At 55.0% G+C, this 23,686-nt stretch overlaps 10 protein-coding genes across 10 annotated transcripts; 7 read left to right on the forward strand and 3 right to left on the reverse strand.

The window, feature by feature from the left end:
- Nucleotides 1-1,648: 1,648 nt before the first annotated feature.
- N7482_004912 (putative metalloreductase transmembrane component) lies at nucleotides 1,649-3,892 on the forward strand (the record flags this gene model as incomplete). The annotated part of the gene is made up of 1 exon (XM_056687037.1): nucleotides 1,649-3,892. The coding sequence occupies one exon, from the start codon at nucleotides 1,649-1,651 to the stop codon at nucleotides 3,890-3,892; it is 2,244 nt and encodes a 747-aa protein (XP_056542592.1).
- A 325-nt stretch (nucleotides 3,893-4,217) lies between these two features.
- On the reverse strand, nucleotides 4,218-5,240 carry N7482_004913 (GNAT family N-acetyltransferase; the record flags this gene model as incomplete). The annotated part of the gene is made up of 1 exon (XM_056687038.1): nucleotides 4,218-5,240. The coding sequence occupies one exon, from the start codon at nucleotides 5,238-5,240 to the stop codon at nucleotides 4,218-4,220; it is 1,023 nt and encodes a 340-aa protein (XP_056542593.1).
- Nucleotides 5,241-5,811: 571 nt separating this feature from the next.
- Nucleotides 5,812-6,771, forward strand: N7482_004914 (uncharacterized protein; the record flags this gene model as incomplete). Its single annotated transcript, XM_056687039.1, has 2 exons — nucleotides 5,812-5,874; nucleotides 5,941-6,771. The coding sequence occupies 2 exons, from the start codon at nucleotides 5,812-5,814 to the stop codon at nucleotides 6,769-6,771; spliced, it is 894 nt and encodes a 297-aa protein (XP_056542594.1).
- A 1,098-nt stretch (nucleotides 6,772-7,869) lies between these two features.
- On the forward strand, nucleotides 7,870-8,862 carry N7482_004915 (NADP-dependent oxidoreductase; the record flags this gene model as incomplete). Its single annotated transcript, XM_056687040.1, has 1 exon — nucleotides 7,870-8,862. One exon carries the CDS (start codon nucleotides 7,870-7,872, stop codon nucleotides 8,860-8,862), a length of 993 nt encoding a protein of 330 aa, XP_056542595.1.
- An 821-nt stretch (nucleotides 8,863-9,683) lies between these two features.
- On the forward strand, nucleotides 9,684-11,183 carry N7482_004916 (C2HC5-type zinc finger protein; the record flags this gene model as incomplete). The annotated part of the gene is made up of 1 exon (XM_056687041.1): nucleotides 9,684-11,183. One exon carries the CDS (start codon nucleotides 9,684-9,686, stop codon nucleotides 11,181-11,183), a length of 1,500 nt encoding a protein of 499 aa, XP_056542596.1.
- An 870-nt stretch (nucleotides 11,184-12,053) lies between these two features.
- On the forward strand, nucleotides 12,054-13,794 carry N7482_004917 (cytochrome P450; the record flags this gene model as incomplete). The annotated part of the gene is made up of 2 exons (XM_056687042.1): nucleotides 12,054-12,131; nucleotides 12,202-13,794. The coding sequence occupies 2 exons, from the start codon at nucleotides 12,054-12,056 to the stop codon at nucleotides 13,792-13,794; spliced, it is 1,671 nt and encodes a 556-aa protein (XP_056542597.1).
- Nucleotides 13,795-14,113: 319 nt separating this feature from the next.
- On the forward strand, nucleotides 14,114-15,007 carry N7482_004918 (Mpv17/PMP22 family protein; the record flags this gene model as incomplete). The annotated part of the gene is made up of 3 exons (XM_056687043.1): nucleotides 14,114-14,209; nucleotides 14,325-14,765; nucleotides 14,855-15,007. 3 exons carry the CDS (start codon nucleotides 14,114-14,116, stop codon nucleotides 15,005-15,007), a joined length of 690 nt encoding a protein of 229 aa, XP_056542598.1.
- A 383-nt stretch (nucleotides 15,008-15,390) lies between these two features.
- Nucleotides 15,391-17,479, reverse strand: N7482_004919 (MDR family MFS transporter; the record flags this gene model as incomplete). The annotated part of the gene is made up of 4 exons (XM_056687044.1): nucleotides 15,391-16,038; nucleotides 16,089-16,515; nucleotides 16,583-16,962; nucleotides 17,036-17,479. 4 exons carry the CDS (start codon nucleotides 17,477-17,479, stop codon nucleotides 15,391-15,393), a joined length of 1,899 nt encoding a protein of 632 aa, XP_056542599.1.
- Nucleotides 17,480-19,418: 1,939 nt separating this feature from the next.
- Nucleotides 19,419-20,582, forward strand: N7482_004920 (putative aryl-alcohol dehydrogenase Aad14; the record flags this gene model as incomplete). The annotated part of the gene is made up of 1 exon (XM_056687045.1): nucleotides 19,419-20,582. One exon carries the CDS (start codon nucleotides 19,419-19,421, stop codon nucleotides 20,580-20,582), a length of 1,164 nt encoding a protein of 387 aa, XP_056542600.1.
- Nucleotides 20,583-21,303: 721 nt separating this feature from the next.
- glkA (glucokinase glkA) lies at nucleotides 21,304-22,854 on the reverse strand (the record flags this gene model as incomplete). Its single annotated transcript, XM_056687046.1, has 3 exons — nucleotides 21,304-22,473; nucleotides 22,571-22,612; nucleotides 22,672-22,854. The coding sequence occupies 3 exons, from the start codon at nucleotides 22,852-22,854 to the stop codon at nucleotides 21,304-21,306; spliced, it is 1,395 nt and encodes a 464-aa protein (XP_056542601.1).
- Between the last annotated feature and the right edge of the window lie 832 nt (nucleotides 22,855-23,686).

Below are 23,686 nucleotides of genomic sequence, written 5' to 3' on the forward strand. Positions count from 1 at the left end.
CCCGAGGAGATGTTATCGAAGAGGAGGCCACTGATCTTGGAACTCTACCCATCGCTACTTAGATTGGCCCATCCGTAGCCAACAAGCAATTTTCGTATCTGCAATTTTCTTATCTGCGCAAACGCGGCCGCTTTTCGAAAATCTCAATTCCCACTATATTGCGGTATATGATAATATAGCTTCTCATTTTTTTGGTGTTCCCTATCAATGGTTTCTATCGCTACGCACCAGGCTCTTTTGCTTCATGTCTCTCTACTCCACAATGGCTAAACGCGTGCTATCGGGGCTGTCCTCTGGGATTCGACCATATACTCAGTACTTCAGCCTAAAGCCATCCCTCCAATCATCCCTCCACCGGGTGCTTTCCAGTTGGGGTCCAACAACACATTTAAAGCATCATGAAGGTCCAAATCGGAGCAAATTTGGAAAGAGGAGCATATCGGCAAGAACAGCACAGATGATGAGCAAAAGAAAGAAAGAGGCTTGACTATCGGTCAAGGATTCACCACTTTTCGCAGGCCAGATCCAGGACTTGTCAGCAACACGCTGTGGCTAGCCGCTTAAGTCCAAATGCAAATCACTCAGATAGAGACGGGGAAAAGTAACCGTATGTCTCAACCAAGATCAATTGCCCGGTCATGCCATGAGGATGAACCAAGAGATACCGAGTACCTCAGTGCCCCCCGTCTGTCCCAACCGGAGTTTACCTTTCCAGACCGTTCTATTTTTATCCGTCATTCCCTTGCAGTTGCACCAATCAGGCCACACATCTAATCCCAGCTAGCTCCATCACCATTACCTGGGGTAGGCTCGTCAGTTGGGTTTCGGTTGAGAATAGCCGAAATTAGGTTGGATCCGATTGCTTCGCAAACCCCCTCGAAGACGAACTGTTTTTGAGCTAAGAAACTATGGACTATGAACGTGTTTAAGCGCCCAAACAGGAACAAGAATAGCATCGCAATGTGCCCCAAGTTTGCTCTCATGTCGCTGAGGAACTGTCGAGCCACAAGTGGATAGCCACTCCGCGCTAATGCGGCTCGATCACTCCCGTCACTCCAGTCACCTCCGCTGCCAGATGGCCGCCCCCGCTGATTGGACATCTCAGCGCCAAACCATCACACTTGCGTGGGAGCTTTTCCCTCTGCACACCGCGCAAGGGTTGTGGTCGCCCTGGCGAGACGCCCAGAGAGCCACTGATTACTCGGCCCACGGCTTGCCATGCACTGGCCGCCTGCGATTGGCTTGACGGCGAGCCTGCAGGTCCGGTTGATGCAGCGGCCTGTTCTCGTCACAGCAGCGATGGCGTACGGCTGCTTGTGCGACCCCCGCTTCATGCGTTCCATACATCAAGTTAAGATCGTCCCCTCCCCTCCGAGGTTCTTTGACCGTTCTGCCGCCACGTCTGTTCCCTCTGTTTGCCCGAGCTCCTGCGATGACTTGAGCTTGGAGCGGCTATAGATCTGGGAGGGTGCGTTTTTCTCTGCTTATTGCGATACCGTCGAGAGGAACACTGTAAGGGTAAGCTTGTCACTACACCGTTTGCTAAATGGGGAGAACGGCCGGGGCTCATTAGAAGAAATCGCGACAGGGTGCGATCTACAGTGAACAAGCTCCAACGAACGCTGATACCTAATACACCAAATCCACCATGGACTCCCTCGACTCCCTCAACTCCCTCGCAAAGCGCGTCAATGTCGTGGTCTCAGCTTCAACGACCGACAAGGAGCTGGCGGAGATGAATCGAGACCCATGGTCTCAATCCGCGAAATACGGCTACGGTTTCGTCTACTTTGCGGTCGTGCTGCTGGTCACCACCGCTCTTATCCGTTTCTACCATATCTGGGGCGACAAGATCCGAATCGCCAAGTTCAAGGAGCAGCAACCACCAGTATTTAGTGGCTCCCAGAACAATGTCTCGACGCCTGATGAATACGAACTCCCTAGTGCTGGCACGGATGCTTCCAGCGCGCATTTTTTCCCTCCGCCAAACCCATCATCGCCTCAGATCAAGCGACGGGAATCCCTTATCCAAAGAGTTATTCCGCTGCAGAGGGTGATCGCGCTGATGCGCTGGATCTTTTATCGACCTATGCCGGTTGTCAGGATCGGAAACCTGGAATTTGTGTTCCCGTCCCTGGCAGTAACGGTGATTGTGCTGGCCGCGCTGATTTTCGTGGCTTTATACTGCTTTTTGCCCCAACCCTTGTACTACTGGTCGATTGTCCTTGGGTCACCCCCATTGGCGGTCCGAGCAGGTATGCTCGCAGTCGCCATGGTTCCGTGGATTGTCGCACTCAGTACCAAGGCCAACTTCATCTCCATGCTCACCGGGCTAGGCCCCGAGCGGTTGAATGGACTGCATCGATGGTCGGCTTATATCTGCCTATTCCTGAGCCTTGTGCATATGATCCCCTTCTATATCACCCCGATTTGGGAGGATGGTGCTATGATCAACTACCGCACGTTCATCACGCTCCCCATGTATGTGTACGGCAACGGTCTTGCGGCGATCGTGCCGTTGTTCGTCCTGTGCGTTCATTCGCTCCCCTACTTCCGGCATAAACTGTACGAGCTCTTCATTTTTATTCACATCCCCGTTTCATGGATCTTTGTGTCGATGCTGTTCTGGCATACCAAGAACTTCCTGTCATCATGGGGTTATCTTTGGGCAACGGTTGTGATTTGGATCCTCACATACCTTATTCGACTATTCTATTTGAACTGGATGAATCCATTCCGCATGTCATCTTTCATGATCGGAGAAGAGTCAGCCGTGACATTGCTTCCACAAGGTGCTATCAAGGTGACCGTGCCCACACAGATGCGCTGGCGCCCTGGCCAGTACGTCTACTTGCGCATGCCGAGGATCGCCTTCTTCGAGAGCCACCCCTTTACCATTGCATCTCTCTGCAGTGATGACTTTCCATCCGAATATGGTGAGAAGTACCGTGACTGTACAATTGTTTTCCGACCATCCAAGGGGTTTACACGGAAAGTGTTCCACACGGCCTTGAAGAATGGCCCCTTCAAGACGTACACGGCCTTTTTGGAGGGTCCCTATGGCGGCATGCAGCGTGAGATGGCCGCCTTCGACGACGTGATCTTCTTTGCCGGCGGTAGCGGTATCACCGCAATCGCCAGTCAGCTCCTAGACCTGATCAAGAAGATCCGGGATGGGAAGGCCATCACGAAATCCGTCAAGGTTATCTGGGCACTCAAGAATCCTGAGACGATGGAGTGGTTCCAGGAAGAACTCCGAATCTGCAAAGACCACGCGCCAGCTGGTATTTTGCAATGCCACTTCTTCCTAACAGGCGTGAAAGATGAGCAAACCGATCGAGATCTCGTTCAGGAAAAGATTTACGGAATGCTGCAAGGCATCGACAAGCGAAACTCTGCATATATTCGTGAAGAAGCCGGCGGCGATGCAGAGAGGGAAAAGGAACTACGCCGCGAGAATGAGGACGGACTTGCTGCTTTACCTGGGGCATATACCGCTGCCCACATCGCTAATAACCGACATTATTATCAGCCAGGTATGGATCCCTATGCTGCGGTTGGGTCACAAGGGCACAGCAACAATGCTCCCTTCGACTTTGGATTCGGTACTCCTCAAGTCATACCACAGAGGCAACCCACGACACCACGCTATGCCTATTTCCAACCCGGGCAAAGGCGAGATAACTGGCGGACGGATTACTTCCGTCCCAACATCTCGCAGATGCTCACTGGCTACTCAAAAAGCTTTGGCCGCCGAGCCTGTGTCTTCGTCTGTGGGCCACCCAGTATGCGTGTGGAAGTAGCCAGTACCGTGGCTACGCTACAACAGCAAGTGATGACGGATCCGTCCAGAGACGAAATCTTCTTGCATGCAGAGAACTATAACATCTAATCTAGCCCTACAACTGTCTCTCCTTTGATACAATCTCTACATAGCTCGCTCGCTGCGCCTTTGCTGATTCGATACCCGTGGCGTTGGTAAAACTACTTGTTTCATGAATATACCCTCGAGCATAACCTGTACTTAATACATTCAAACCAAGCACATATACCCGTCATCCTTAAATGCTTTCTTTCAATTCTAAAATCAAAGGCCATTGATTACAAAAGCTCGCACACTGGCATTAATTACAGATTGAACCTCCAACTGAGATAGAACTCTAACTGATCCGTCGGGTATCCAAAGTCTATCGATTCGCTGCATGCATAGGGACAGATTACCTTCGTTGAGATTTGCTCCCGCCTTCTTCCCGGGCTTTGCGCTTCTTTGAGAGAGTCGTTTCATCCTTCTCCAGGACCCGCGACTCACTCAATAGCCGGACGCCGTGATCGCCCTCTTCTCCATCTTCAGCCTCGACCTTCTCCCACTCATCATCATCTGGGTCACTCCGAGCTGTTCTCTGGGAGGCATCTTTCTTCTCACTGACTAGACCATGATCTTCATCCCATTGCACATCCAACCGCACAATTTTCGCCCCCGAGGGCTGCAGTCGCCGATAGTATCCTTCCACAATACCTTCTTGCACCTTGAACCCACGTGCAATATACCATTTCAAGCCGTCCTCATTGGCTTCGTGGACGTGCGCTGTCACGGAGCGGATATTATAGTGCTTCACGATCTCAGATACCTGATATCGCCCATTGACATCTGGTGGCGACATGAAGACCAGTGAGTTCAAGAGTGAGGCAGCCACGCCATGGCCACGGTAGGGAGAGAGGAGATGTAGGGTCTGGATATAGAGGTTTGCCGCGACTCGGCCATGAACCTCTCGATTCTGATCTTGTCTCTCCAGGCGACATCGGATACCTCCAATCACTTTATCTGATCCAAGCGTGGCGGTGGAGTCGGGTGCAGTGGCCACAGGGTGGTCATGGTAGACTGCCACGCGTGACAAAGATGCGATGATAGGGTCCGTGATGGTGGTCGTGTAGAACGAGTTTGGGTAGCGAATAGGCAACAGCAAGCCAGTTATCCTTGTCAATGAAGGGATATGCACTGTGCGAATCGTCTCTATTGTGATGTGCGGGTGAGGAGTCGCATAACCCGCGGAGATGCTCCCCGGGTACGGTGTAAAGGGCTCGTGGGGGTCATGGTGGTTGGGCCGAGGACTGGCGACAGCGGACCGCGGCGGTTGCAGCGGAGGACGGTGAATCGGCGGCTGAGCCTGTCGAGCTGGAGAAGGAGACGCAGGCAAGCTCGAGGACCGTGCCGGGGCTTTGGCAAAGAACTGGTAGGCCATCGCGTCGTAGGCAGGAGGAAGAAGGGCGAATGCGGAGATGCGATAAGATAAGCCTGGTGAACAACTTGCCAGCCTCATCGCCGCCCGTCCTCTCATCTCCTCCCCCAGAAGCTGGATCAGCCAGCAGGCCCCCCAATCGGTGAGTCGATTGTTTTTGCTCGCCTTTGATCGGTCCGATCCAGGCAGCGATTCGATCTACCTTCATTCATTCTGCAGTGAACCCCCCCACCCCCTTTGAGTCGCGAGTCGATCGGCCCCATTTACGGCCTCCCCGAGGCTCATTTGACCTTAAACTAACGGCTCTCGCTGCGCTAGGGTATCCGTTCACTTCCGTCCCTTTTGCGTATTGGGCTTCCCCACACATGTTAAACACCCTGCACTCTCTCGGACCGAATCCGACATCACTGCTACCATTGGCACCTCCCTGCATAGATCCCCAGCATATGGAGAACTAGACCGCGACCCGGCGCGAAAAGGGTTTTGAACTGTGTCGCCGGCAGACACGGCTCACAGTCGTCGGCCATTCAGGAACGGACATAATCGAGGGTGACATCTCAGGACGACTCCGAAAATGGCCGACTCCAATACCACGGGCCGCAGGCCGACTTATCCTGCTGGAACGATTGCCAAAGTGGTAAGTGACGGATAATGCGCTCGCAATGCAGGAACGAAAGCAGGGGTTCTAATCTGTTTCATCCAGTCGACCGACATTTTGAACGAGACCTTCCACAACATCATCCATGACTTGGTCGCCAAGGTCCACCGAGAGGAAAAGGTGGCGCGGATGCGCTCCGCAGTTGTTGTCGCCCGACAGAAAGCTGAGGAAGAGGCGACCGTTCCGGACGAAACACCCAGCAAGACTGTTGCAGATGGAAAGCCAAAGGAAGTTGTGATCGACGCGGCCAAGCTGGCAAGCACACACCTCGAGACCGACGCCGCTACCTTTGATCGCGGGAAAGTACATCTGAAGGGCAACCCAATGCAGACCATCAAGGAAATCATCTGCCCGGACTGTCGTCTCCCGCGCCTTTCATACCCTCCAGTCGGTGCAGGCTGCCGACCTCCACCAGACCCGAACGGTGCTTACTGCGCGAGCGGACCATTGATCACACTACCGGGCCACGACGTCCACGGGAAAATGTTTGCGGTGATGCCGAACCCGAAGAAGAAGAAGTCCGACAAGGACAGCACCATCCCCGAAGTCCCGACCAGCAAGTGCCCCATCTGCCCGCGCTACTTCGTCATGAACCGAGTAGCTCAGCACTTAGACCGCTGCATGAATATCTCCGGCCGCGGCAGCAGCACCCGCAACAAGACGCCCACTGAAAGCGGCGCCAGCGGTGCAAGCAGCCCGACCTCGTCGGCACCGAAACGCCCACACGATGAAGACGACGGCAGCCCCAGCCCCACCAAAAAGAAGAAGCCGAACGCGCCCAAGAAGGGCGCCACCACAAAGCCCGGACCGAGCAAGCTCAAGAACTCATTCACGGTAGAGGACGAGGACGACGTCAAGAGTGAGAACGCGGATTGAGATTGAAGAGGGCTGTGACTAAACCCCTCCATCGGTGTTTGCTTCGTTCGTGTTTCCGTCTCGGAGTCTCCGGCGTTTTACTGATTCTGCGGTTCTATTGTGCTTACGGCGTCTCTGGATCTGGTTTGATCTACACAAGAATTTGCATAGATGATGATGATGATGAGGATGGGATAGGATTGTACATTACTTCATACCATACACTGGGACATGGTACAACATTTTCTTTTTGAATGTGATCATTCCTGGATACCTCGTAGGGCTGGTCTGCATGTACAGTAAGTTATAACGCAAAGGTCCATCCCAACCGCCGTTCTCTTACCAAAATACGGTTAGTATGTCGAATCTTTAGGAATGTTCTCATCTTTTATGTACATACTCACCTTTTCAATGGGCTTTACGGGATTTTTTCCGGAAAAGCCGTTGGGTTGGAAGCTAAGGTATGTACAGTTAGGTACATCATCTATAAAAGAGGCCTACATCAATAGCACAACATAAAAGACAAATATTTTCTTTTTAATTATCGGGGGAAATTTATTTTGTCTGGCTAGTACCATGTATGGGCTATATTCTCTGGTCGCGGTGTGTCTGAATAAACCAGCCCGGTAGGTGGGCCATTTTCCCATTGAGACAATTGCCTAGGCGGTAATCTGAAATCTGACTGTATTAGAAGGCGCTAGTTGAGACATTATATTCTTCATTATGTAGCTTTCTGCCTCCCATGGTGTGCTTTCTTCGTACGGGAGAGCCGCTCTAGGCCTAGACCGTACTATCTGTATCATCGCGTCATTCAAGCGGAACTCGGAAATTTGATTCGTGGACATATCCAAGCGGGCTCGAAATACGAGTCGCATCATTTCCGACATGGGGTTAGGATATATGTGCTTACTAGGTATGCAGCCCGATGGTAGGCTATCCGCGGAATAGGCTATCGATAGGCTATTCGGGATCTCGAAGTATATATGGAATCTACTTTTCACCATGAACATCCATCATAATAATCCGAGCAAGCATTTTCGCGATTGAACAAAGAGCACCATTCGGAAGCACCTGCAATCTTCCACGAGATATAATACAGCCATGTCCCTCCCCACCAAAATGCAGGCTATCATCCAGCCGAACGCTGCATCAGATGCTCTCACCCTCACCACTCTGCCTCTTCCGGTCATCGATCCATCCTTAGGCGAACACCTGATCCGTGTCAAGGCCTGCGCCCCATGTGCTGGAGAGCTGCTTTGGCCAAAGAACTTCCCTCCACCAAACCCGCGTGAGTTAGTCCCCTGCCCCGACGTCGCAGGGGTAGTAGTCTCCGGACCGGAGGACTCTCCATTCCAACCCGGCGACGAGGTCTACGCGCGTACAAACTACGTCCGACCAGGGAATGCGCGAGAATTCAGCGTTGGCGTCACCGACGAACTGGCGCATAAGCCCAAGGGTCTGAGTTGGGTTGCAGCAGCGGCCATACCGGTTTCAGCCGAGACGGCGTGGCAGATTCTGTTTATTCATGCGGGCATCGCTGTTGATGCGGAGACAGACTTCGCTGCGGCCCAGACCGCATGGAACGGGAAGAGGGTGCTTGTCACTGCTTCGTCAGGCGGCGTCGGGATGTGGGTCGTGCAGCTAGCTACACTGCTGGGTGCAGAGGTCATAGGGACATGCGGTACTGCAAATATTCCGCTCGTGCAATCTCTCGGTGCGAAGGAGGTGCTCGATTATCGGCACACCAACCTCCGTGAGTGGGCAGAGCAGCCCGGGAAGAAAGTGGATGTCGTGATTGACTGCATTGGGAGGCAGTCTCTTGAGGATGCTTGGTGGACTGTTCGCAATGGAGGTGTGGTTCTTAGTATCTTCCAGCCACCGAAGCAAGTTTGCCCCACGGACTATAAAGGAACTGGAGTCAAGGACGTGTTCTTTGTCATGGAGCCCGTTCGAAGACACTTGGAGGAGATTACGAAGCTGGTGGAGCTTGGCAAATGTCACGGAATGGTCGATAGTGTATGGCCACTAGACCAGTATCGAGAGGCGTTCAAGAGGTTGGATAGCGGGCATGCGCGGGGGAAGATTGTCTTTGATCTGTCGCTGAATCATTAGCTGCTGATTGGGGATGAGAAGAGACATTCACGAACCTCGAGAACTTGGCACAGGTAGATTAACCTATGTACTTTATGAATCAACTCCATTCGGTATCGTCTTTCAAGGCTTGTAACTCACTCGGCTTCAAACAAAGCAGAACATCTCTATCTCGTTTCTCCAGCTTTGGCAAAACGTACAGCAAGCCCTGGACGGGCCTAGACTGTGGCCGTCGTACCATATCTGGCTTGCCCAGATGACGGATTCTAGTTGTACGCAGCAACCTCCGCCCACGAAGGCTTCAGAGCGAAGGGGCATCGTATTTGCGAATGATCCCTTCTCCGCTCATTTGATCCCAGCAATGAGAAAATCTCCAGGTGGTCACGCATAGCTGTATGCTTAGTAATTCCATCAAAGTATTTTCCTAGGAGTGCACTAGTCAGAAGTCTGGGACTATGCTAGATTCAAACCGAGGGCTTTCAGGAAAAGAGGCGCCATACTTTTGGGCTGCATCGAGAGTTGAATAATATCTGCTATGCTGCTGTGCGTAGGTCACCTCAGATGTTGCGGGTGGAATATGGTGCAGGCAGAGGCACGGGCCATAGCCTGGCCGGTCAATGGCAGGGCACCCGAGACTTGACGGATGGAGTACTCGGAGCTGGCGTCGAATTATTCGGCATTGTAGCTGCCTCGCGGTAACAGTGAGTAGGCTTCAGGGGCGTTGTCGGGGTATACTTCGGGCATAGATCACATCGGAGCGATGTGGGGAGCTCCACTTGCAGGCCGTCACTGATCACTTCCGCCAACCTTCTTGCTGCTACCAACTGCACACCTTCACAGCCATGTCAGACCTTTCAGCCTGGGCCCTTCCTCGGCTCAGCCAGCTTCTCCCTATCGATGAAGAGTCGCTGAAGCAGATTATCGACTATTCAGCTACTCTACCGAAAGACGCTTGCGCCGATCACCTGAAAAACCTCCTCGGCGACAGCCCCGCAGCCCTCGAATTTATTGCCTCGTTCAACGCGCGTCGCAATGACGGATCTCCAGCGGCCTCGTCCGCCCCAAGTGTTACATCCGCCGCGAGAAATACGGAGCGGCCGAAGGGGAAGAACAGAAAGGAGAAGAAGCCGCTGCACAGTGCTGGTCCACCGCGCCGCCCTGACAACTACGGGGATGTGGGCGGAGGCTATATGAAGTCTCAGCAGGGAGAGGACTACATGTCTGCCAACAAAGCTGCATCGCATTCCCCTGGGCTCTCTGCGCCCGGCTCCTCTTCATCCTCTCGCGCTCATTCGCCTATGCCTGCCGCCTCCACAAAAGTTCCCCCCTCCGCCTCCGGCCCTGTTCTCTCCGATATGCTGCCAAACGTACGGTCGAAAACAAGCAAGACGAGTCGGCAAAGCGGTGGCTCTGCCAGCCCCTCGAAGTCGGGATCGCTCACCACCAACAACATCTCCGATCTGACGGCCGCAATTGCTATGCTGGAGGTGTCGACCAACCCGACCTTGGGCGCAGAGAAGCGCAAATGCACATGCTTCGCTACAATCCACCCACTCTTTGACCCCGCCCCCAACTGTGTCAATTGCGGGAAGATTATCTGTTCGCTGGAAGGTCTACAGCCGTGTTCCTTCTGTGGCACACCCCTCCTCTCTGCGGAGGAGATCCAGAGCATGATCAAGGAGTTGCGTGCCGAGCGTGGACAAGAGAAAATGCGCGCTCATAACGAGAGCGTTCACCATGAAGGGGGACCTAGACCAACTGGCTCTGGACCAGCCCCGCCCCCGAGCCATCTGGATGCGGCGAGGGCTCACCGTGATAAGCTGCTCCAGTTCCAAGCACAAAATGCCCGGCGAACCAAGGTTGTTGACGAAGCCGCCGATTTTGAGACGCCAAATGTGGCCTCGACACTGTGGATGAGTCCTGCGCAGCGAGCGCTTGCATTGAAAAAGCAGCAGCGCATCCAGCGTGAGCTGGAAGAGAAGGCTCGTCCTGAATGGGAGAAGAAGAAGACGGTCATGAGCCTCGACATCAAGGGCGGGAAGGTTCGCCGGGTATACCAAACCGCGGCGGTCGAGTCGACTCCGGAGGCCAGCGAGCCGGAACCCGAAGACGTGGTCGAGCCTGGAGCGTCAACGAGAGGAAATGCGTTCAGCCGAAATCCGCTCCTGGCCGCCGGAGGGCTAATGCGTCCCGTCTGGCGCGCCCCCGAGGGCAAGGGGGCTGATTCTGACGAGCAGGCAGAACGGAAGCAAACGTGGCGGCGTGTGCAGGATGATAATGACGATAACGAGCAATGGATTTTGGATGGTGGGTTGCATGGACCTGATGCTGAAGCGGCATGATCCGATCAGCCACGTCTGACAAGCAGATTTTGTACATCTTGTGCAAGTGGATTTACGGATAAGTACGACTGTCATTACATCCGCGTCAGTGGATCACCCGTTATCTCACCAAGGATCCCTGCATGGGCGACTGATTCGGGCATTGGATCCCATCATCCACAATCCATTCTGATCCCTGCTGCCGAGACATCCCTCCTCATTACTGTTCAAGGAGGTGTGCAGCAGGCCCCTCGACCCTGCACGGCCTAGGCCACACGCCACGGGGTAGCGGATAAAGGGCTAGCGATAAAAGAAGTCGGGTACTAGCGGTATGACCCCCGTGGGGCAGGTGGAATCCGCCGGGGGCCATTTCCTCAACGGCGATGCACACGCCTTCTATAACCCATAGATGCTGCATTATGATACCATAGTTTCACAACATCCAATCTCCATTACTCTGGAGTCAATTGACATATGGCCCTTTCTTCCCTATTTCCCTGCACAACGCCTCGAGCGAATGGGCAATTAAGCATAACTCATCCGCATCCCCAGAAAATTGTGGGGGTCCCGGAGCTTCAACCCGCAACGAATAGTCATCCATCACCCCAATATTTATTCCATGTTTCACCTGAACCAAAAGCAAGCTCCAATACCCGGGCATAGCCGCCAGCCAGATAAGCGGCCGTCGGAGTGACCAGGGAGAGCGAGTCGTCCCAGTCCACCAACGCTGATTCCCCCGGATTCATCGTCATCGAGCGCCGAGCCGCGGCTGGGCGCGGGTACCCTCGGTGGAACGCATTCGGAGAGTATATAACTTTCCCAACCCGCTGGAACACCGCACAAAAAGCGAAGAGCCAGAAATTGAGTGGATGCTGTGAACCCCCGTCAAAGATGTTGGTTGAGCCGGTGCTGAAGCAAATGACCCTGCAGAGGGTGGCGGTGGACCTGCTCGGCGTGGTGAGCGTGCTGGTATGCCATTTCATTCCGATTCCAACGAATCTCGGCCGCATGCCCGTCTGACATCTGACAAAATGGACAGACAATCGCCTACGTGCTCTACAACCGCCTCGTTCACCCCCTCCGCCGCATCCCGGGTCCCTTCGGGGCCTCTATTACGCCCTGGGTGCAGCTTTACCATGGACTCAAAGGTGATCGCCATCTGTGGCTGCACAAGCTACACGCTCAGTACGGCACGCACGTGCGTGTCGCACCCAACTTTGTATCTGTCAATACCGATCGTGGACTGCATGATATCTACGGCCACGGCAAGCGGTTTCAGAAGGCCGACTTCTATAACGCGTTCCCGGCCATCAAGGGCGTGTACAACACGCACAATGCGATTGATAAGACCATGCACGGGCGCAAACGGCGCGTTCTCAGCCAGGCGTTCTCGGACAGTGCGTTGAAGGGCATGGAGGATGTGATGCTGTTGCATGTGCGGCAGCTCTGCGCGGTACTGGCGGGTTCGTCCGGAACCGAGGCTGGTAATCGGGAGAGTGGTGATCGGAAGGGCGTGGTGAGGAATATGGGAAATTGGTTCAGCTATCTGTCCTACGATGTGATGGGCGAGCTTTGCTTTGGGAAGAGCTTCGACATGCTTATCGCCGACGGTCGCCGGCACATGATTGGGTTGGTGGATCGCGCTGCGAACCGACACTATGTGGTGAGTGTTGGGCTGTTCTCTGCGCCGGACATGGTGATTTTCTTCGGTGACGCTAACCAGTGGCTGCAGTGTGGGCTGTGGATGCCTTTGGACCGCTGGCATCTCGACCAGATCTTCATCCGCAAGCTGACCCAGGACCGCTGGAACTTCATCATGAACTCACGGGTGGAGGCGAACAAGCGCGCCCAGGAGCGGGCCCAGGCCGGCCGGGAAGCCAAGAAGGACTTCTTCTACTATCTCCTGAACGCGAAGGACCCGGAAACCGGCAAGGGGCTCAGCACGCCGGAGCTGTGGGGTGAGGCCAACGTCCTCATGATTGCAGGCAGTGACACCACTTCGACCACGTTGGCCGCCACGCTCTTCTACCTGGTCCGCTCCCCAGAAGCACTGGCCACGGTAACCAGCGAGGTCCGCGGCGCCTTCGCCGCAGTCGAGGACATCGTCAGCGGCAGCAAGCTCAATGAGCTGGTCTACCTGAAAGCCTGCATCGATGAAGCCCTCCGCCTCGCACCCGCTGTGCCAGGCGCCCCACCCCGCGAGGCGATGCCGGGCGGCGCCGTCGTCGACGGCGTCTTCCTCCCCGCCGGCACCGACTGCGGCACACCCACCTACTCGATCCACCGACAGGCGCAGTACTACCGCGAACCAGAGACATTCATCCCCGAGCGCTGGATCGAGGGCGCGACCTGCAAGGCCTCGGGCACCTCGTGGGAGAGCACCAAGGAGGACATCGAGACGGCGCGCCGGGCCTTCTGCCCGTTTAGCATTGGGCCGCGTGGCTGCATTGGCAAGAGCATGGCATTCATGGAAATGCGACTGACCCTGGCACGACTGGTCTTCTTATTTGACATGTCGCTGGCGGATCGCCAGGGCGAGGATGCGGGCGGCCATTTGGCGCTGGTGGATCACTTTACCAGTGCGAAGGATGGGCCGAACGTGGAGTTTCAAAAAGTGCTGCCGGTGCAGTAAACAGACACGAGATGCAATCAGCAATGAACAATGAGCCATGTAATAACATAGAATGGGATATCATGCGACCATTGTGGGTCCAATGAGGACCAGAACGGGGTAGACGAAGCGTAGAAGTCAAGGTTGCGGTTGGAAGTACTTTCGTATGCGGGCTGACTGGTTACTCGCGCCCGACAGGACACGGTTGCGCGTCTTGGCACGCCCCGCTCCACCCTCCACGCCCTCAGGGACCCAGTGGAGATCTCTCGGTCAGCCCAGCCATTTTGAATACAAAGGCCCATGGGTGAATTCCCTTCATGGCTGATCCCATGCACCGAGAATGCCCTCCGCCCTGACCGTGACGTTCGTGCAATCGACCGTCCTCAATGCCATCTCAAACCTCCTGGCCCAGCTGATCGACCAGCGCAAGAACCCTGTAAGCAAGCCCCCCTGCAAATAAGACAATAGAAGAAGCGGAAGTAAAAGCAGAAGCAGCAAGCAGAAGCAGAAAGCAGAAGCAGGAGACCCCAGCAAACTAACCAGCTACGCAGACTCCTTTCACACTCAACACGCTCGCGCTGCTCCAATTCGTCACGTATGGCATCCTCATCGTGCCCGTCAATTTCTACTGGCAACGCGCCCTAGAGGCGCGTTATCCAGGCTTTCCCTCACGGGCCGAGATCTCGAATCTCTTCCGCTCCTGGCGGTCCCTCTTCTCACTCTCTGCGATCTGGTCTTTCCTCTCCTCAGCCTTTTCATCCGAGGGTGCGCCCCCGGCGAGCGAGGATGCGCTGCCCGGCCCTCGCGAAAAGGAGAAGGAAAGAGAGGGCCGCTGGATGCCGCGGGCGCAACGCTCGGGGCTGCATAGCTTCGTGATGAAGTTTATGTTTGACCTGACGGTGGCTGGGGCGATGAATATCGTGCTTTTTGTGGTTCTGATTAACCTTTTGAAAGGGCAGAGTTTGGGCAAGGTCTGGGAGTTGGTGCTTGTGGTATGTTGTGCCTCCTTTCCCTCTTATATCATCTATGGGAACGCTTTCCTGGATAGAAGCGTGAACAGTGCTAATTGGGACTCTCCTAGGACTTCCGGCCCATCATGCTTGCCCGCCTCAAATATCGGCCCGTGGTCTCTACCTTGATGTACACCGTCATTCCTGTGGACCGGCGAGTCGTCTTCGGGAGCGCCTGTGGAGTGCTCTGGGGCATTTATCTTAGTTTGTACGCGGTGGTTTAGGCGCCTGGTTATCATTTTCTTTCTTCTCATTCTTGTTCATGGGCATATTTCGTCCATCAGCGATCCTAATCTCCGCGGGCATAGAGCAAACACTTGGATCTTTATCAACGTTCGTTTAATAACATATCGGATACGATGGGTGTGACGTTGGAGGAAAAACTATACGTTCCCAGATAATCATGAAATTGTATTTCTTAAAAGTACCAAGGTATATAGAGCCATGCTGTATGCCAGAATCCGAGCCAACGGCCATTTAGATCACTTGACAGCTAAAAAGAAAGAAAGAAAAGAATATGCAAGAAGATGGGGTAGAGGATATCAAGTAGTAGGGGTGAAAGGAAGGAAGGAAGGGTTGTTTTTGCTTGACTGGCACGGTCATTTCTTCAAACCGGGGCCATTTCAACCTTCTTCCCCTTCACGGAGAGCCATTCGATGAAAATAGGTCCGAAAAGAGACAGTGCGCCCATGGCGACAGCCACATAGAATGTCTGTGTGATAGCGTCGTTATACGCAACCAGGACGCGCTCCAGAACAGGTCCTGACACGACGCTGCGCAGCATCGTTGCACCGGCAGACACCAGCTCCGCGGCGTTGGCGCTGGGCGCATCGACACGTAAATTCTGGAAGAGCTGATTCTGGAAGACGTTCTGCGCCACAGAGATGAAGATCGAGCCGCCCAAAGTCTGGGCGAACATCACGATGGCGGTGCCACTGGGCACGTCGCCAGCGCTGAGGGCAGTCTGCGCCACGATCATGGGCTGCTGCATGCCCAGGCCAAGGCCAATACCAAAGAGTGCCTGATAGCCGATCCATTTGGGGTGGCCCGAGTCGACTTCCAGCGTGGAGAGCAGGCCGGCGCCGATGGTCATGATGATGGAGGAGGCGATCATGAAGGGCGTGTAGTAGCCGCAGGCTGTGACGAGGCCGCCGGCGAGGATAGACACGACCACGACGGAGATGATCGTGGGGAGGTTCATGATCCCCGACTTCACAGCGGTGGCGCCCTTGATGGCTTGGAACCAGATGGGGAGCTGTTTACTATTAGCAATGGACAAGGCATGTTTCAGTGAGAAGGACGGACATAGTAAGTCAGAACAAAGTATGCTGCGCCAATGGCCAGCGCATACCAGGCCGACCCCCAAACGTTGCGATTCTTGATCAGTCTCGGGGGCACGGTAGCACGCTCCTGTCCCCACCACTGCAGCCCAATGAAGACAATAATCAGCACGCCGAAGACAACAAACAGCGCGATGATGCGCGCGTCGCTCCAGGGGTACTTCGTGCCACCCCACTGCAGCGCGAGCAGCAGACAGATGATGGCGGGCAGGAAGAACAGCGAGCCAAGCAGATCAAATTCCGCAATCTGCTCCTTCCATCCCTTCGTCGCCTTGAGCGCCTTGGGCGCCTTGAAGAAAAACAGGATGAAGAGGAAAGTCACGGCGCCAATGGGCAAATTGATATAGAAGCACCATCGCCAGGTAACCTTGTCCGTAAATGCGCCTCCCATACTAGTGCTGGTCAGCTAGGTCCTCGTGGGATTCTAAAGGAAATTAAACATCAGAAAGAAAGACATACAGCGGACCAGCCACACTTGCAATTCCAAACATCGAGCCCACAAGACCCGTATACATGGGCCGCTTCACCAGGGGCACGCTTTGGGTGATAATCAGAATGGAGCCCGAGAACAAGCCGGCCGCGCCCAGACCCGCAATGGCACGGCCGCAGATCAGGCCGACGGAGTTGGGCGTGACGGCGCAGACGAGCGAGCCGACCTCGAATATGCAGAGGGCAAGCAGGTAAATCCATTTGATGGAGTAGAAGGTGTAGAACTTGCCGAACATCAGGGTCACGGCGCAGGTCGTGAGGAGGTACGAACTACCATACCAGCCGACATCGTCAAGCGAGTTGAACTGGTCGGTGATCTTTGGGATAGCGGTCGCGATGATCGTATTGTCCTGAGTATCAATGTTAGGGCAATGATGTACCGACAGACTGGAGGCTCCAACGCCAACACCAACGTCAACCTACCAATGCCACACAGAACACGCAGCAACACAGGGCGATGGTGATGAGCACCAGCCTCATGGCTGACGGGTATTCAGGCTCGGGCTCGTCTGGTTTGTCCTCGACATCGCCGTCGCTGGAGCTCTTGTCCTCCTCCTTCGCCGCTTCCTTCTCCGTGTCGTTCGTAGGCAAAGGCTCTTTACTTGAGTCCTCCTTGACAATCACCTCCGGTGAGTCATTGCCACTGGCAGCATCGTTGTTGCTATCATCCGGACCGCTCGAATCCCGAATAGGCTCGTCGACGAGGGTACTTTCCTTCTCGCTAGACGGCTTCGATGACTTGCCCTTCTGCGACAGCACATCTGTCCCAGACGACTCATTGTGAGGAAGTGTACTTTGATTCCCATGCGCAAACAGTTCCACGCCCCCCCCTTTGGAGGCCTCAAATAAATTAAAGAGAGTGGGCATTATGGGATAGTTTGCTTGGAGACCCCGGACCGACGAGCAAACAGGATATTAAGAGGGAACGAAAACAAAAGGAAGGGAACAGGATATGGATACGACGGGCGGGAGATTCACAGGTCGGGCAGACGCGACTAATAAGACAATCCATGCGGCGCGCAGGTCGCGCAGGATTGGCATTGGTAACGCAACCGGCCCTGGGTCCAGAGTACAGGTCTCAACATGGGCAAGGGCGACCTTGCCGATGCAGCCAGGCATAACGTGGGTTCGGCCAAGGGAACAAGAGGAGAGCAGGACAGGACAGGATTACCCGTCGCACAGCTCGTCCCCGTTCAATCCCTCATTCCATGTGGTGGAAACCTCCGGGACCATCTCTGCAGATGCCAGACGGAGGATGTACGCATATTGGTCTGCAGTAGTTTGTAGCACTTGGGATTTCCGGATCATGACACTTTTTGGCTTCCTTGCAAAGTCTGTGTTTAGCTGGCCTGCCACTGAGCGAGTCGATCATCGCTCAGGTTGATCATGCAGCGGCCGGCAGATCGAATTAGCTGGGGCGAAGTCACGTCTTAGCCGCAGGCCCGGCGGGGGCGCATCGGCCAGGAGACCATGCAAGGATCACGGAGCTAGAAGCTGCAGGTCTGGCCCTGCAGCCCTGAGGACTTGGCGGCCGATGGGTGGGGAGACAACAACTAGTGTGAATCCCTTGCTCTCCGCCATAACAAGGGCATTATCTGCCATGATCGGGGAGGGGGGGGGGGAAGGGAGAAGAAGCAGGGAGGGCGGAGAGAGGAGGGAGGAGGGAGGAGGAGGAGGAGGGAGGAGGGAGGAGGGAGGAGGGAGGAGGGAGGAGGGAGGAGGGAGGAGGGAGGGGATGGGGAGGTAAGAAGTCTACGCAGTACCGGGAACGAAAGAGTGCATGGAGTGTGTATAGAGTATCTTGTATATAGAAGCTGAACGGTCTATCCCTGGAGCTCCGGCCGGGGGTTTATAGGTCTAGATTCTAGATTCTAGGCACAGCATCCGATATCACCGTCGTAGCCTGAACTCGGATGTTAGCAACCGGCCGGTCAGACTCGGACACGGGGACGGTGTCTCTCCGGTGGATCCGTAGTTTCTCAGACACTGAGGTTCCCAGTCTATGCGCAGGAAGGGCTGGGAAAGGGATTGAGGGAATTGTCGTCTGTTGACTTGTTCGACGCCGACGGGAGGAAAGATGGCCCGATCGGTGCCAGGAACAGCTTAGTCTGCCTGAGGCACGAAACTTTCTTCAGCCACGCTGACAGGTGCTAGCCGAAAGGAGTTTAGCGGCCCCCGGAGACAAAGACGATGCGCGGACTTTGGAGTTAAGCTTGATTGCTTGCTGGTGCCGAAGCAGCAGGTCGGCATTGGTTGCCCGCAAGTTCCTCGAAATGGAGTTAGTCCATAACAAATGTATCAAGTGTGCACTGTGAGTAATTGATGTACTAAGCTTGTTGGATTCAGGCCAACAAATGAAGACTTTCTTCTCGATGGCAAGATATGATGCCGCGACCGGTGTATGATATATCACCCTGGTCGACGGGAAGGTCACTGGAAGCAGTCGAACAGCAGCAAGCAGATACCATGTGGCCTGCTCTAATGTGTATCTGGAACTCATTCCGATCCATCCCTTGACCGAGGATGCATAAGGGAATACTCCCAGCGAACACAATGACATCATGAAGCATCCGTCGACCGAACTTTGCGGAGCTTGTCGATTCATCGGACCAAGCTGTTAAATCCGGATGACACTTGCATGGCTGGAGGCAAATCCCCAGCATGCCAATCCAGTATAAATGCGAGCAGACATCATCGTTCAGAACCTCTTATCCATCAGTTCAACTCAATCAACTACCTCTCCTCAGTCACCCAAATCACCTCAGTCACACCAACACCACCAACAGTCCCCAATAATTAACCAGCAATGGAGGAAATCTTCGCACCACCCCCTCAGCCCGCCACCCTTCTGGGCCGCTACCGTGTGCTCTCCTCGACCGCCGGTATCCGCGTGTCCCCTCTCCAACTGGGCGGCATGTCCATCGGCAATGCCTGGAGCAAGTTCATGGGCAGCATGGACAAAGAGCAGTCCTTCAAGCTGCTCGACGCCTACGTCGCCGCGGGTGGCAACTTCATCGACACAGCCAACAACTACCAAGACGAGCAGTCCGAGGCCTGGATCGGCGAGTGGATGACCGCCCGCCAGAACCGTGACCAGATGGTTATCGCGACCAAGTTCACCACCGACTACCGCAGCTGGCAGCTGGGCAAGGGCAAGGCGCCCAACGCCACGGGCAACCATAAGCGCAGCATGTTCAACAGCGTGCGCGACTCGCTGCGCAAGCTGCAGACCGACTACATCGACGTGCTGTACCTGCACTGGTGGGACCACACCACCTCCATCGAGGAAATCATGGACTCGCTGCACATCCTGGTCGAGCAGGGCAAAGTCATGTACCTGGGGATCTCGGACACACCCGCATGGGTGGTCTCCGCAGCGAACACGTACGCGCGGGCGCACGGCAAGACACCCTTCTCCGTGTACCAGGGCCGGTGGAACGTGATGCGGCGCGACTTTGAGCGCGACATCCTGCCGATGGCGCGGCACTTTGGCATGGCACTGGCGCCGTGGGATGTGCTCGGCAGCGGCCACTTCCAGACGGCAAAGCAGCTGGCGGCGCGCAAGGCGAGCGGCGAGGGCCTGCGCAGCGTCATGGGCGCGGAACAGACCGAGGAGGAGCGGCGCATCTCGGAGGCTCTGGAGAAGGTTGCGGCTGAGCATGGCACCGAGTCCATCACCGCTATTGCGCTGGCGTATGTGATGTGCAAGGCGCCGATGGTGTTCCCCATTGTGGGCGGCCGCAAGATCGAGCACCTGCACGATAACATCCAGGCGCTGTCGATTCACCTGACGGAGAAGCAGCTCCAGTTCCTCGAGTCTGCGACGGAGTTCGATGTCGGGTTCCCCAACAACTTTATAGGTCCCAACCCCGCGACTACGGATGGACAGACTGGCTTGCTCCTCCGAACGGGTGGGTATATTGACTATGTGATGGCTCCTAAGGCAATTGGATATCAGCCTGGCAATTAAGTGAGAAGGCTCGGGGCCATGTATCTAGCTTAATTTGTATAATGAAATCTCAATTCACTATCATCAAAATCAATGATGCTCTCCTCTCCAGAATCACTTCATCGACACAAGAACCAGAATCAAGAAGGCTTATATCAAAGATATGATGATATTTTCGATCAGATCAGATTGGTAGCCAAGATGCAAAATGTGTACTGATATCGGATCCATGGATGCTGTTCCACGCCAGGAAAATGTCGGTGCAACGCCGTGCGACTAAAACTAAGCATACAGAAAAGGGAATAAAAAAAAATGGACCTAATGATACACCCTGCTGTGCGGACCAGACAAGAGCAGGATCAAACCCAGACAGAAGGGAAAGCAAAGACATGAAAAAGGTAACTCGGGCGCGTGAGAGTTGCGGATCCTATATTTTAGAAACTAAGCAGTCCTTGCTTATTTCCTGGCTGGCCGTCGGTTTTGAATTGCTGTTTCCAGCGGATGGGTCTTGCCATGGTGCCCCGGGCTATGAGATAAAAGAGGTCTGAGGATTGGATAGGGTGCGGTGTGTGTGCTCAAAAATCGAGCGAAGATGCCCATGGCATGTCAAAGACATGATCCAATCCTCTCCCGAGGTACCGGCCCAGTCAGTAGACCAACTACGCCACGAGCAAGGCACAACCAAAGGGAGGGAAGAGGGAGTGACGTTGCGAAATGCAGAGAACAAGCATCTGCCCCACGCTCATTTCTTACTGGGGTTCCGCAGGGTTTCGTCCTTGCTGGCCACCAACGCAATCAGAGCGGCACCAACACCGCTGCCATCCTTGGAAATGCCAATGCGAACCTTCTTATCGCCGGCAACACCAACCTGGGGCACCTCCCGCAGTGCCTCACGCATGTAGGCCTCGAAGCTGGGGTAGAACTCCACCAGGCTGCCATCAACACCGACATCGACGATCTCGTCGGTCTCCAACTTGCCCGTGTGGATGAGAATGGCAGCGAGGGGTACGGCAGCGAGGCGTGCGGCACGCTTGCCAATGGCGTGCACCAGTATCTTGACGGCCTGGCACTCGGTTTCGCTAGGGTGTTCAATCTTCAAGTGGTCCTTCAGCGCGGCCTTGACATCGACCATGTTCTTGGTGGTATCGGACTCGACCTGGCTCAGTAGGCTGGTGTCCAGACCCCATTGGCGGTAGAAGAGAGAGTCGGAAGGGAGAGAGACCTTGGAGGTCTTGCTGGGCTTGAAGAGACCCAGGGCGGGGTTGTTGTGCATGGCCAGCAGGGCGCGGCGCAGAATCTCACCCAGGAACATACCCGAGACACGCTTCTCGAACATCTGCACCCCAGGGTTGTTGCTGTCGGCGTCCAGCTCGTCGTCGTAGACGGTGGTGGGGAGCACGCTCATGTGGTTATCAAAGCTTCCCCACTCCGCGTTGATGATCATCTCGCCTGAAGAGGTATCATAGTGGGCATCCTTCATGTGCTGGAGCTTGGTGACCTTGTCGAGCTTCTCGACGTAGGCACCGTTGGTACCGGTACCGAAGATTGCGCCAAGCAGGGTACCAGTCTCACCGGGAGAGGTGTACGAGCGAGCCATCAGGGTACCGACAGTATCGTTGACCAGGGCAGCCACGCGGACCGGCAGGTGGAGGTCGTCGATGGCAGACTGGAGCAGAGCGCATACGTCGTGGCCGACGGCATCGGGGATGTTGAAGCCCTTGGTCCAGCGGATCAGGGTTCCTGAGTTGATGCCGCATTGGCGCACGGGGAAGCTGAAGGTGAAGCCTAGGTCGAACAGGTCCACCACGTGGTTGCCGTCGTCGCGCCGCCGGCGCAGGTGGGCCTCGAAGTGCTCATTGTGGTGGATGCGCAGGAAGGCCTCAATCTGACGGGCCAGGAAAGTGAAAAGGTCCTTGGAGGTGCCGGAGGCCATAGAGTTCCCGGGGGATCATGATCTTGGACTGAGTGAGGGAGAAGGTGGTGTCGCCATGCAGCTGGACGGAGCACACGCGGAAGTTGGTGCCCCCCAGGTCGACAGCAAGATAGAGACCCTAATCCTATGGTTAGCGGAGGGCTCGATTGCTGACCACGTGTGGCTGTCAGACTGCACCTTTTCTGTGCCATTGGGAACTGCGGTCACGAAAGTGGGAATTTGGCTCAAGGTGGTGTTTTCCTGTGCCAGACCCTCATTCGATTGCTTGATGTACTCGGTGACGCCGTGATTGACCTGGTCCGCCGGGTAGTCGAACTCACGCGCAATGCGCGCCGCCTCGTCCAGCAGCGCAGATGACATGGCGGGGAAGGAATTATAGATCGGACAGCCGACTGGTGGATGGTACCGACGAAGAGGGAAGATGTAGCCGGGGAGGGGGAAGATGCGGGCAAGAAGGAAGTGAGGAGAGGATTTGAACGAGAGGATGAGGGGGTAATGAATCGAGAGAAGACCACGGAAGGCGTGACGAGACGAAAAAGAGCATGCCAAGTGGTATGACGGCGGGGTCCATGAGGTCAGTCCGTCATACGCGTACGGTACTTGTACAGTACTTGTGATTTCATACTAAGCCACACTCTACCGCATGTACAGATCTCGTACCTCCAAAAACGAGCCAGTTCACCGGAGCAGGCCTACCCTACCTGGTCGCAATGGATCGTGAATGGCATTCAAGCCGCGTTGGATGAATCAATGAATGCTATTCACCCCCACCGCCAATCTTGAACATCGTATGCCTATATATGCCCATCTCTGCCCAGCTCGGAGCCGCGAACACCCTGGATGCAGCCACCCTTGACGCCCTGCATTCCATTGCTGGCAGGCACACTGTAAACCGAGGTTCGAAGAGCTCGTCACCAGCTTACACAATACACAAGCCACCTCCCAGAATTACCTGGCTGCCTTTTTTTTTTTACTCATGACGGCATGAATGACTTTCCCTGGAACTACGGAGATGACACTGTGGGGAGGGGCTATGAGTGGTCAGTGGCTTGGCCTCTCCATGGCACGTACTTCCCCGAGTTCACCGGTGAGCGACAGCGGCTTAGGCGGACGCGGGCAGACGGAGGAGTCGGGCGTGATGAACAGGGGACGGGAATTAATCCATAACCGTCAAGTGCCTGGAGACACAGCG

The sequence above is a fragment of the Penicillium canariense genome (assembly GCF_028826845.1).
Source record: "Penicillium canariense strain IBT 26290 chromosome Unknown utg000003l_segment0_segment0, whole genome shotgun sequence".
Classification (NCBI taxonomy): Eukaryota; Fungi; Ascomycota; class Eurotiomycetes; order Eurotiales; family Aspergillaceae; genus Penicillium; species Penicillium canariense.